The 14,445-nt window shown below is 35.5% G+C and overlaps 1 protein-coding gene across 4 annotated transcripts in view; it reads left to right on the plus strand.

Annotated features, from left to right (window-relative positions):
• The window catches only part of Bend6 (BEN domain containing 6), a 61,567-nt gene that overhangs the window by 35,607 nt on the left and 11,515 nt on the right, over nt 1-14,445 (plus strand). For all 4 annotated transcript variants that reach the window (XM_048805567.1, XM_015487950.2, XM_048805568.1 and 1 more), the window contains exon 3: nt 1,262-1,439. In XM_048805567.1, coding sequence (XP_048661524.1) covers nt 1,262-1,439 — 178 coding nt within the window. The remainder of the gene's footprint in view (nt 1-1,261; nt 1,440-14,445) is intronic.

The following is a 14,445-nucleotide window of genomic DNA, read 5'->3' on the forward strand; positions in this document are numbered from 1 at the left end:
TTCCTCATGTGCATGCATCTATTTGGGGCCTCTCTATTTTTGGTCATGCTATCTGTTTCCATACCAATGCCATGCTGTTTTAATTGCTCTATATTTTTAGTAAACCCTTGCATTTGTAAAGAAAGATCCTGTTTCATTTCATATATTTCTTCAGGATTTCTCTGGATATTCTTAGGCTTTTGTTCTTTTAGATGAATTTCAGAATCAATTTATTAAGTTCCAGGTTTTTAAAATTTTTATTGAAATTGCATTAACTTTAAAGTTCAATTTAGGGATAATTACTACTTTTTAAATGAAATATTTTATCTCTGAACATGATAACTGTGTACATTGACATCATCTTTTAGTACAGCTTGTTTACTTTCTTCATAGAGATCTTTCACTTTTTTGCTATGCATTAATTACACTTGTTCTCAAAACAAGAATTAAGCATAAATATGAAATATTTAGGCTATATGGATTGGAAACTGTCAAAAGGTACTATTTATGTGGTACTGAGGATAAAGCCCAGGACCTCACACATGCAAGGCAAGCACTCTACCACTGAGCCATAACCCAGCCCCTTCTTGGAGATATTTTTTAAAACATTTTATGGAAGTACAATATACATATAGAAGGTTGCACATGTCAGAAATGTACAGCTTAATGAATTATCACAAACTGAACATATCCATGCCAGAAATTAGAACATCACCTGCATCTCAGAGTTCTCCTCATGCTCCTCTCTGCTACTTTTCCTCACTGGTCCCCACAGTAACTACTGTCCTGACTTAATAAATAGTGTTCTTATAGCACTACAGTGCTAATTGTAGCTGGTATGTAGAAGCAGTAACTATTGTATATCCTGCCATCTTGCTAGATTTTCCTATTTTATTGCATGATTTTTATCTATGTATTCACAGATGAAGGAAGTGAGGTTCAGATTGTGAAGTATTTGCCTCGAAACAGGCCACATCTCAGAGGAGACCTGGTGCACTTATTGGTTATAGTCTGTTATACGACTATTCTACTTTTTATTTTTCACTAAAATGACACAGAAAGTTAGAATCCTGATTTCCACGCTGTCGGAGGCACTGTTTTCCCCTCATCCTGAGTTCCTCTGAATGGTGGGGTTTAAAGCTGCTGGGCTGCATGGTTGCAGGAAGTGCCTGTGGGAACAGGAGTGTGTAGTCTTGAATGAACCTCTTCAGAATACAGAACATAGGATAAACCGTTAAAGGAGCTGTGAAACTTCTCTTCTTGTGCCTGCCTTGCATTTTAGAGAGATCCATATTCGGGAAATGCCTTTCTGCCTGGGGAGAGCTCCAGTGAGGATGAAGCACCCTTAGCAGAATTATCAAAGGAGGAATTATGTGCCAAGATAAAAAACCTGAAAGAAAAACTAACAAACACCCGGAAAGAAAACAGCCGGCTTCGACAGTCTTTGGTCATGCTACAAGGTAAACTTTGAGAAAATTGGCATTTTAGATGAAAGGGAAAATGTATAATCAGTGAAAAGAATTGGAAATGAAAAAGTGCCGGGCCCAGTGGTTTATGCCTGTAATCCCAGTAGCTTGGGAAGCTGAGGCAGGAGGATGACAAGTTCAAAGCCAGCTCCTGCAATTTAGTGAGGCGCTAAGCAACTCAACCTTATTAGAGACCCCATCTCTAAATAAAAAATAAAAAGGGCTGGGGATGTGACTCAGTGGTTAAGTGCCCCCTGGTTCAATTCTCATGCAAGAATTAAAAAAAAAAAAGAATGAAAAAGAAAACCGGTACCTTAGAGAGCTTAAAAATCGCACTTTAAGAAAATCACCATTATGAAATTTAAATATGGCAGCACTCTTTTGAAGCATCTAGTTTATTGTTCAAAAAATTTAGATTTTTCCTACAGAATACCAAATATTATATTCATTTAACAATGTTCAACACATTTAATGTTCAACAAGTATTTATTGAGCATTTAATGTCAGCCACTTACATCCTAGGCCCTAGAGAGAAAACATTAGTCAGAGAGAGTAAATATGTTGGGGTGCTCATGATGCACATATCTCAGATGTATTTGCTAGAGAATGCCCTAGAAAATGAGGCTTGGTGTGATCTATTATGGAAACCACTGGAATTAATGATTTCATAATAGTTTTTCTATTGAGAACCTTGGTTTGGGAAAATAATTTCATTTCATTGGAGACACATAAAGGAAAAAGAGGAGCCTAGGCAAATTAAAAACCACTTGGCTTTTTGTAGGATCCTATGTTGTATCTGAGAGTCTGTTTTTCAAAAAGTGTAGTTTCCATGGGGCATGGTGGCCCATACCTTTAATCCCCAGCAACTCAGGAGGTGAGGAAGGAAGATGGCAAGTTCAAAGTTTAGTGTTGCTTAATACAACTTGTCTCAAAAAAAGAAAAGGAAAAAAAATAGTGCTAGGGATGTAGCTCAGAGGTAAAATGCCCTTGGGTTCAATCCCCAGGACAAAAAAAAAAAAAAACAAAAACAGAGAGATAGTTTCCCTGTGTAAGCACTATGCACTTCTGAATATTTAACAATTAATCCAATGCTGGGCAGCATTGTGTTATAAACCAGTAAACGCTCCAAACATTTTGAAAATAGATACCTCCAGCTGCTGTGTATAGAATGGGTACAAGTGGTATAAGAAAGAAAGTTAAGAAGAGTCACCAGAAAGCAATTATAGTCATCCAGACTAACCTAGTAGCAGCCTACCCTAGGGCAATGGTGTGGGAAAAAAGAGGACAGTTTCATGATATATTTGGAGACAAAAATGACAGAATATGGTGATGAATGAGATTGGAGATTGAGAGAAGAAAGTATTAGGTTACAGATTTTCCTAAGAATGTTTGTTAAATTTAAGGCTTAGATTTTAGTAGAAATAGCTACATGTGAATGGAAATATGTTTATTTCATTAACAAGCCATTTTATTGTAATTTTAAAAAATTGGGGGGGTACTGGGGTTATGACTCAGCGGTGGAGCGCTTGCCTTGCACATGCAAGGTACTGGGTTCCATCCTCAGCACCACATAAAAATAAATAAACAAAATAAAGGTATTGTGTCCATCTACAGCTAAAAAAAAGATATTTCAAAAAATTTTGTAGTTGTAGATAGACAGCATTCCTTTTATTTATTCATTAAACATTTTTTTAGTTGTCAGTGGATTTTTTATTTATTTATATGTGGTGCTGAGAATTGAAGCCAGTACTTCACACATGCCAGGCAAGTGCTCTACCACTGAGCCACAACCTCAGCCCCTATTTATTTATTTATTTATTATGTGGTGCTGAGGATGGAACCCAGCGCCTCACATGTGCTAGGCAAGCACTCTGCCATTGAGCTACAATTCCAGCCCCTCTTGTAATTTCTTCACTTTGAATATTGCATTTTTGCAACTTTCTCCTGTTGAAGTTTTTGTGCTTTTCAATGTAGAGATAATCCCCTAAATTCTGTCACAGAATATAGAATGAGATAAAAGCTAGTTTATAAAGTTAGAAGAACTGCTTAAGAGCATCGATTTTGGAGTACACACTTTGGTTTGAATCTCAACTCTGCTTTACTAGCTTTATGACTTTAGCCATGTCACTTTACTGTGACCTCAGCCCCAGCTTCAGTTCCTCTTCTACAAAAAGGGGACAATATATGATTTCCTTGTTGCTAGGAGGATTAAATGAGATGATTTGGAGAACTGCTTTACTCAGTGCTTGGCACAAGACTCGGTAATCGCAGTTATTATTTTTATTATCGAGGTTTTTATTAACAACATAACCTGAAAAAGAAAATTAAGACCAATTCTTGTTATAAATATTTGTGAGAAAATTTTAATTCATGAGTACCAAATCAGGCTCAATAACAGATGAAAAGAATCGTTTACTATAACCAGTTCTCTCTCTCCCACACTCCCAGATTGCTATTTCTTTTTCTCCTCACTGCCAACTCTCCACACCTCCTCCCTTATTCTCACTTTCATTTGATGACTTTGCTTCCTACTTCATTGAGAAATAGGAGAATATGAGGAGACCATCATCTCCCAGCACCCATCCTTTTATGCTCCATCCTTTCTTGTTATTCATGAATGAGCCATCCTTGGAGGCAACTAAAGACAGTTTCTCCACCAGTGTACGAGTGCATTTCCCTGAGCTTCTGTCCCTCTGTCCTGCAAAATCAAGTCTTCATTCTCTAATGGATCATTTCTACTATTATTTGAAATACTAATATTTCTCCCATTTAAAGCAAAAAACAAAGCACCTTGCTGGGCACAGTTGCACACACCTGTAATACCAGCTACTCAGGAGGCTGAGGCAGGAGAATCATAAGTTCAAGCCAGCCTTCTGGACAATTTAGCAAGACACTGTCTCAAAATAAAAAAATAAAAAGGTCTGGGATGTAGCTGAATGGTAAAGCGCTTGTCCAGCAGGTGCTAGCTAGTTCCTGGGTTCAATCCTTGGCTCTTCAAAAAAATTAATTCATTAAAAGATAAAACCCTATTTTAGGCCATTTGTTTCTCTACCTTCTGAGTTATTTCTCTCTTTTCCTTTATAGAAAAACTTCTTAAGAAGTTTCACTATCCATGCTGTCTTCTTCCCCTCTTTTGTTATTTTGGAATCCCATTTAAATCAGACTCTTTCAATTCCATTATATTTCTCTTCTCTGATCTACCATGTCCTTCATGTATTCATTTGTTAGGGCTGCAGTGACAAAGTACCTCAGACCAGATGGCTAAAACAAAAGAAATGTGTTTTCCTACAGTTTTGAAAGCTAGAATTCCAAAATCAAGTTTCCAGCAGGACCATGCTCCTCTTGAAGGTACCATTCATATTGATTCCCTCTAAGGTCACCATTCATATTGATTCCCTCTAAGGTCACCATTCATATTGATTCCATCTGTATAAACTCTATTTCAAATAAAGTCATATTCTGAGATATGGGGGTTAGGACTCCAACATACCTTTTCAAGGGAGACACAGTTCAATCCATAACATTCTACATTGCCAACCCAGTGGTCATTTCTCAACTGCCATCTTCAGTGCTCTGTTACCAGCACTTTGACACAATTGGGCAACTCTCTTTCCTTGAAAAGATTTCTTCATTTGGCTTCCAAGATGCCACGGTTTTCCTTCTGCATTCCTTGTATTTCCACCTTAGACTGTTGACTGGTTCATCATCCTACCCACTAAATATTTGATAACATTCCGGTCTCCGCCCTTAGATTTCTTTCCTTTTCATCTGTGTTCACTCCCTATGTAATCCTATCCAATCATGTGGTATTAAAATTCATCTACAGGCTAGGATTCTCAGATTTCTGTCTCCTGCCTGGACCTCTCCAACTCGTTGTCTAACTGCCTACTTGCCGTGACTGATAACCATCTCAGACTAATGCATCTCATAGCACATTCCTGACCTTCATCCTCTTTCTTTCTTCTTCCTCTTAGTCAATGCTAACTCCACTGTTTCAGTTCCTCAAGCCAAAAACCATGATGTAATCCTCTATTTCTATGTCTTTTACATCTCAATTCAGTTCATCAGCAAATTTTACTGTTTTTACCTTTAATATATATCTGGAGCTCAATCCTTTTACCACCACTGCTGTTGGCAGTCTGGTCTGAAGCACCATTATCTCTCATTCAGATTATTTTGGTGTCCCTACTTCTGCTCTTGCTCCTGGGCACTGTATCCTCAACCCAGCAGTAAGAATAAAACTGTAAATTATAAATCTGTTTTTGTGTCACTCCTTTGCTTAAAATCCTCCAGTGAATTACCTCCTTACTCATGGTAAGAACTAGAGTCCTTTTTATGATCTTGGAATCATAACCATGATCTGGTTATCTCCCTTCCCTTCCCTCTCTGGCTTTGTGTTCTGCTGCTCTTCTCTGTTGCTGTCCTCAGGACACACTGGCCCACTTGCTTTCCCTTTAAAGACATCAGACATGATCTTAACTTCAAGTGTCTTTATACTTGCTCTTTCCTATTGCCTACAAGATTCTTTCCATGTATCAACATGGCTTGAACCCTCACTCACTTTAGGCCTTCACTCCAAATTCATATTTTCCTTGACTCCCACCATCTAAAATTTCAACCTCTCTTTTCCCAATGTTTTTCTTTTCTTTTTAATTCTTTAGTTGTAGATGGACACATATCTTTATTTTTTAATTTATTTTTATGTGGTGCTGAGGAATGAATCCAGTGCCTCACACAAACTAGGCAAGCACTCTACCATTGAGCTACAACCCTAGCCCCTTCCAGTGTTTTTTAATCCTCCTCTCCTGCTTTGTTTCCCAGGGCACTTTTAAGTCTATATAACCTATTACATATTTAATACTGTCTCTCTAGCCCCCTCTACTGCCTGTAATGTAAACTTATAAACAAAGTAGTAAAGTTGTTCTTGGCTGGACTTCAGGCAACTGGAAAAGTCAGAGGGCCTACAGATGCTCCAGTGTTCATTCATGTATTTATTCATCAATAAATATTATAAAATCCTTACTATGTTTAGGTCCTGTGCACTACTGGGAAAATGAATGAAGAAACAAATATTTCTGTTTTCTTTCTTTCTTTTTACATGGGGACTCTTTATAACTGATACATCCCAGATCTTTTCATTTTATTTTAAGACAGGGTCTCACTAAGTTCCTAACACTGGCCTTGAACTCATGATCCTGCTGCCTCAGCCTCCTGAGTAGCTCGGATTACAGGCATGGACCACTATGCCCAGCTAAGATTCCTGCTTTCATTGACCTTATGCTTGTGTGTGTGTGTGTGTGTGTGTGTGTATAAGGGGGAGATAGTAAAAAAAAAACATTAAAAAAAATAATGAAGTAAATTATATAATAAGTTCATTTCGTATAATTATATAATATGTTCAGTCTCTGAGAGAAGACTGTACACTAGTTATCTTGTTTGCAATAATGTTCCCAATAACTTTGGACTAAAATCAGGGCTACTTCTTTGTTTATGAAGCCTAATAAGAAAAATGTCAGCATATAAATGTTATTGTGCTGTTCTATACAGTCTAAATGGGAAATGTGTGTGTGCTAAACAGTTGAAACATAATCTTGTGGATGAGAACTGATCAGCACAATATGTGAAAGGAAGTGAGTGATATTATCTATCACATAAGAGGGTATTAAGTTGTTATTTATCAAAAATAAATGTACACCTAGGAAACACAAAGAATCAGTCAAAAACACAACTCTTGTAACTAATGAGATTTCAGTTAAGAATCAAAAATCAGTACGTTTTGGGCTGGGGATGTAGCTCAGTGGTAAAGCACTAGCCTAGTGTGCATGAGGTCCCATGTTCAATCCCTAGCACTGAAACAAAACAAAAACAGAAAGCAGGAAGTTTTGTTCAGCTTCATTTAAGTATGATTGAATTTCCCTCCTGTCTTGAAACCCTAACAAAAAATATATTGCAAACGTGCAAAAGCACAAGAACCAAGAGAAGTCAAGAGAAGATCATAACACATTTTTTAAAATGCCAATAAAATTTTAGAAGCTGAAAAGTAGATGGATAAATGGTGACTGACTTTATGTGGGAAAAAAACTGAACTTTTAGGTCTGTGGTGTGGGGACAGGGGAAAGGTAGAGAAATTACAAAGAAATAATCCAAAGCATATCATAGAACTGCAAAAAGCTGCAGAAATTATATCTGTGAAAAGGCTTATGGTAGTGTGAAAATGAGGGGAAACACTGAAAAACCTACATAAACACCCTTTCAGACCATAAATCCACAAGCACATCCTTCCACTGTAGCCTTCAACTATCACTTCTTCACTGTATCAAAAAACAAAGATTTTCTCTCAGGAGATGTTGAACCAAAGCTGTGAACTGAGGGACAATGGAGAATTGGAAAAGGGGATGTGATTATTTGAGAAAATCCATGTTTTAAGAAGGCAGGTAGCAGAATAAAACTCCACTAAGAAAAAAAAAAGAGTGCATCCATGAAACAAGAGGAGGGTACTTCTAAAAAAGAATATTCAGAAAACAAGGTGGTGGTGGGGAAACCTAGAAATTCAATAGAATGTCTGGAAGTTAAAGTTAAAAACGGCCCGGGTTCGATCCTCAGCACCACATACAAACAAAGATGTTGTGTCCACCAAAAACTAAAAAATAAATAAATAAACAAATATTAAAAAACGTGTTGTAGACATTAGAGCAAGAAGACAAAGGAAAATATAAAAGATTAGAAAAATAGTCCAAGAGTCCTAACATCCAAAGAGAAAAGTTCCTAAAAGAGAACAGAGGGAGAAGATACTTTTAAGAAACCAAGCCAGGTGTAGTGCTTCATGCCTGTAATCTCAGCTACTCAAGAGAATCTCAAGTTCTAGGCCAGCCTGGGCAATTTAGCAAGACCCTGTCTCAAAATAAAACAAAAATAGGGGTGGGGTGTAACTCAGTGAAGGAGCACTTGCTCAGCATGTAGTACCAAAAACCCAACACCAAAACCAAAAAACCCACAATACAATAAACTAAAGAGCACAAATTTCTAGGTCAAAAGATAGCACCAAAGGAAGGGACAGAGAAAGAGAGGAGGGAAGGAAAGGGGGAAATACTGGGGACTGGATTAGAGCAAAATATGTTCCATGCTTTTATAATTATATCAAAACAAATCTTAATGTTATATATAACTAAAAGAGAACCAATAAAAAAGATGCCACTAGAAATGCAGATAAGTTTATTTGCTAAGTGTTTAAAACATTTTTCTAAAATCCCAATCTAACAGAGGAAAATGGACTCGCTCTAAAGCATAACATTGTGAAATTTCAGAACAGCAAAAGCAAAGAAGAGAACAAGCATGTCACAAACCAAGCACTGGGAATCTGAATGGCACTGGACTTTTTAATAGCAAAACTGGAAGCTCCAAGATAATTAAGCAATGCCTTCAAAATTCTGAAAGGAGATGATTTAAACCTAGAATTCTAACCCAGTGTAATTACTGACTGAATGTCAAAGAAGGGCAATAATATTTTCACACTTAACAAAACCTCAAAAATGTGCTTCCCATGATTTCTTTTATAGAATCTAAAAATACAGATTGTGCTTCTCCAAAATGAGATAACAAACCTATAAAGAGAAAGACAGTAACCAGAAAACAGGTGATCCATTTCAGGAGAGACACAGGGAAGGCCCAGGATGACAAGCATACAGCTAACCCAGGTATATAGGGTTCCAGAAGCAAGATTTCCAAGAAAAAAATGGATGACATGATGAATCCAAACACATCACAAGGATATTGGTGGGGACTTATGAGATGTGTTAGTGAAAGAAGCAATAAAAATATTAAACAAACTATTAACATAAGACAATTATTGACTTCAGGGCAAAACATAAAGAAAAGGAATTGTGAATAATATTTACATTACTATAATAACATAAGTGCAATATTGGTTGAACTAGCAATCCTGTTATAATATTCAAGGATGATGGAGAAGGAGAAAAGTGTGGGTATGTTTGCATGTGAGTACTGTGCCTGTGGGGTTTTGGGTGTTTTTGTTTTTGCTTATGTTTGTTGGAGGGTTTTGTGGGGGTTTTGTTTGTTTGTTTTTGTTTTGTAGATAATAGAGAAATCAAAGAAGAGCTACCTTGTCATATTACATAGCTGAAAGTCAGCAAATAATTTTCTGAATCTGAAAAAAAATGAGAAATAGTTGTACATGCATATTATTATTTAAGACAATGAAGGGGCAAATACCAGAAAAAAGGGTAAATGAATGGGAAGTGAAAGTGTCTAGGAGTGAAAATCATGAATGGCGAGTGATAAGGCAGAGGACCACTGCTCTTATAAGCCTATTTTTATTTTAAAAGTAACAAATCCTTGATACATAAAAGATGCCAAATATCTAGTATCTACCGTTTTAAAAAAATCAGTAATTTCCTTATATATCAGAAATTATCAGCTATTTTCCTAAAAGAAGGAAAAGAAAATATATTCACATTAATTACAAACAACTATAAAATATTGACTAATTACCCTAGCAAGAAATGTGTGGGAATCTGTGAAGAAAAATGTAAAAACTGAGAAATGAAGAAACCTAAATAAATGGAGAGACATGCCACATTTATAGGTGGGAAGAAAAGTTGCCAGCTCATCCCAAAATAACTAGTAGTTTGAATGCAGTCACAATCAAAATACCAGTGGCTGTTTTGGTTCTGTCTTTTTTTTTTAAATCAAATCCATTCTTTTTTTTATATATATTTGTTTAGTTGTAGTTGGACACAACATCTTTATTTTATTTATTTATTTATTTATTTTTAGGTGGTGTTGGGATCAAACCCAGAGCCTCACACATGCTAGGTGCATGCTCTACGGCTGAGCTACAGCGCCAGCCCCTTCTGTCTTTTAATAATTGACAAATTTTATTCTAAAGTTAAACTGAGCTGGGCACAGTGACACACACCTGTAATTCCAGGCACTGGGAGGCTAAGACGGGAATATGGCAAGCTCAAGGCCAGCCTGCCAATTTAACGAGATCTTGTCTCCAAATATAAAGGGCTGGGGATGTTGCTCAATGATAAGGTGCCCATGGATTCAATCTTCAGTACTGGAATGAATGAATGAATGAATGAATAAATAAATAAATAAATAAATAAATAAATAAATAAATAAAGTTAATCTGAAGGAATAAATAGGCAAGATCAATTATGAACATTCTAAGAAAAAAGTACGAGTACAAAATGTGTCCATATTAAATTGTATAATAAGTGAATCTTATACAATACTTGCTAGGTATCAGACTGTTCTGAGTCTTATCTCTCACCCTTGTGAGTAGTTTCTATTTTAGAGATTAAGAAATTGAGAAATAGAGGAGTTAGCTTGCCAAGGTTACAGAGCTAGTAGTGGGCGGAGCCTATTATCCAATGATTAAAAGTCCAAGAGTTAGCAGATCTATGGAGAACAATGCATATCCCCTCCAACAGAACCCAATATATGATAAAAGTCCTAGAGGCAACATGACACAGAGATAAATACTATGGATTTGGGAGGCAGCATGTAGGTTCAAGCCCTAGCCCTACCACATACTGACCGGTATTGTGTAAGTTGTTCAACAGCTCTGTGCCATTTTAGAGAAGAGAGTGTCCTCATCTCTGAAATGTGTCACCTGGTGACAGGTTAATCATTCAGAATAGAGTTAAGGACATAGAGAGTACTTTATAAAAATTTGCTATTATTATGTTTGCAAGTCAGCGAGGCCACCTTCCTGGGTATATGAATCATGTAGTCACACAGGGCCCTGCTTTTACTGGTCTAAGGTTTTATTGTCATCCTCTTAAAATTCTTAAGAAGTTTTTGAGCTGGGTTGTGGCTAAGTGGTGCCTATCATGTGTGAGGCACTGGGTTCAATTCTCAGCACCATATATAAACAAATAAATTAATAAAGATTCATCAATAACTAATAAAAATTTTTTTAAAAGTTCTTAAGAAGTTTTGAGCAAGGGTCTCTGCATATTCATGTTGCACTGGATCCTGCAAATGTAGCTATATAGTGAGCCCTGCAAGTCAATGAGGAAAATCATTGATTATTCAGCAAATGGTGTTGGAAAAACTGATATTCCAAGTTAGGTTCTCATTTTGCACCAAGTAGCACATGAAAACATGCCTATGCAGTTTAAATAAAAACTACACATTCTGAATTTGAATGGGAAGTACTTGTTTGAAGAGTTGATGAGCTTTGTCTTTAAAAATGTAACATCATATATTTCCTAATACTATTCACTAAATAGGACTAGAAACAAGAACTCAATAGCAAAGGACATTTCTAGCACCTGGATGTAGTCTTATAGCATTATTTCCCACTAAAAGAAACTCAAGATCCTTGAAGAAAAGGCTGATTTGATATCTGCATGGAATACACCACATGAGCCTTGTCAGGGGCTTTGAACAGGAAATAGGAACATCTTGCCATACCAGTGAGGAAGTATAACAAAGACTGTGATTGTGTTAACTAGAAGAGCTTCCTACTAACCAAAGAAGTGCAGATTGAGCATCAAAAAGAATGATAACCACACTAATTAGAACAAATGTAAAAATTAAAATAAAATAAAAAAGAATGATAATCACAATAGGTAGAAACATATTGTACATGTTTAAGCGTATGAATTCATAATCTAATAGTCATCTGAAAAAAGCAACTAATTACTTTGAAAACTGTCAAATACAGACCCCCAAAATGAAGCATTTATCCTGTCATTACTATATGAAATGAACCTCTGAGTGACCAAATAGTTGGTAAGAGGGAGCTTCCCTTTTTAAAAGAATTTCAGCTAGTTAGCAAAAAGTGAAATAATTAGAATATCACCATTCGGGGACTTCTTATGACATAATGAACCTAAGCAGTGATCATTGTGGCTTATAATATCATAAAAGAGCTAACCACGCATTAAATGCAACCTGATGGAAATGAAAGCACTACTTGAATCTAATAAGACTTCAGATCTAACTATTAATCTATATCAAATACAAAGAACAGAAGAATATGTTAAATGCCTACTTAGCTGTAAAATCAGCAAAATCCAGACCAAGTGAAATCCTCCAAGCAAATGACTCAGTTTTTTAAACTAATAAATTTCAAGGGAGAAAACTAGGAGAGGGAGAGGAAACCTATAGTTCCTATGAAACAGCAAATAATTGTAATGCACAGTCTTTATTGGGTCCTGATTCAAACTGTTAAAAAACAAAAACAAAACCAACTTGGCAGAGAAATTTAAACATTGACCAGGTTTTTTTAAAGAATTACTTTTAATTATTTCTTACTGTGGCAGTGGTGTTACAGTTATATTTTTTTAATTTTTCACCTTTTAGAAATACATACTTATAAATGGAATGAATATCTATAGATACTAATATTTACAAATAAAATGAGATGATACGTGTGACTCGAATCAAGTAATCTTGGGAAGAAAGTAGTTGGGAAGATAGAACAAGATTGGCTTCACTTGAGCAGAAACTAGGGTATTTTACCATTTTTTGTCTGTGTTTAAATTTTTCCATTAAAAGTTTAAAATATATATGTGGGGAGAAAACATTTCTAAAAATATGTTACAATTATTCAATATATGAATGAATATTTGAATAATTTTCAAGCATAAAATGACAATATACTAAGAAAATATCACTACTTTTAACTAGAATAAAGACTCAAACTGGGCGTGTGCACACACATTTATTTATTTAATTTTAAAGGCAGGGTCTCCCTATGTTGTCTAGCCTGGCTTCACAGTCTTGGGCCTAAGGGATCCTCCTGCCTCAGACTCCAAGTGATTTGGACTACAGAGGTGCACACTGTCACACTAGGCTTTTGTGTATGCTTTTAAAATGTGATAACATTAAAAAGAAACATTCTGAGAAAGGTAATCACAATTTCGTACAAATAAAAGATTAGAATGCTAATATACAAATAATGCTAACATACAAATAATTAAATTGCTAATATACAAAGGAGTTAACAGCAATAACTTATACATTGTACAGCAGGCAGTCTTGTAAGCATTTTACATAGGCCAAGTAAGTTTTTAAAAAATACAAAAACGTACTGGTGCCAATAGTATCATAGGTAATTCTTAAAAGAAATTCAAACACTCAAAAAAAACCAAATAAATACATATTTAACTTAACAATAATTAAATAATTACAACTTAAATTGTACTAAGACTTTAACCTCTCAAAAAGTGAAGATTATTGTTAATGACTAAAGCCTGTTGTTAGTGGTACAGTGAAATGGCCAATGTCTTACATTTTTAATGGAAATGTAAATCAGAAAAAGTCTTTCTGAAGAGAATTTGTTAACTAAATGAATCTTGAAAACATTTATTTATACCTCTTGACCCTAATATAATGCTTTGAGAAATGTCTAGAATTGACATGATCAGAGATGCACATGAAGATGTATGTGCTAGAAGGCTGGTCAGAGTTTTATTTGTAATAAAGAAAAATTGGAAGCAACCTAATCTCCAAGAAGCAAAAATGGAGCATTTAAGTAAATTATATAACATCAATATCTTAGACTATTAGGGAACAATTAAAATTATGTATCAATGGTAAATAATTAATCAATAGATGATTAGATGCATTTGTTGCAGAGTATTAATTGTGAAGTAATGGAATATAGTCATTGACAAAAAGGAATTAATTGCTTATTCATACAACAACCAAAATAAATCTTCAAATATTAAACCAAATTCCCTTTTTGTCTTGACATTATAGCTTTAGCCTTCTTTCAGTTCTTCAAATACAGATCATGCATTTTCTGTGCCTATAATGACCTCCCCTCATTCTCTTCAGCTCTTTAATTCCTTTTGGGTCTTTAGCTCTCAGATCAATGCCTCTTTGCGTAACTTCAGAATTATAATTTTTATTTCTTTGCATGTACAAGTTAGTCCAATTGCAAGGTCAAGGGCACTGTCCTCCAAACTGCCAAATCTGCCCAAGACTTCTGTCACCAAGTACAAACTTGGGGATTTCCTAA

The sequence above is a fragment of the Marmota marmota genome, unplaced genomic scaffold (genome assembly GCF_001458135.2).
Source record: "Marmota marmota marmota unplaced genomic scaffold, marMar, whole genome shotgun sequence".
NCBI lineage: Eukaryota > Metazoa > Chordata > Mammalia > Rodentia > Sciuridae > Marmota > Marmota marmota.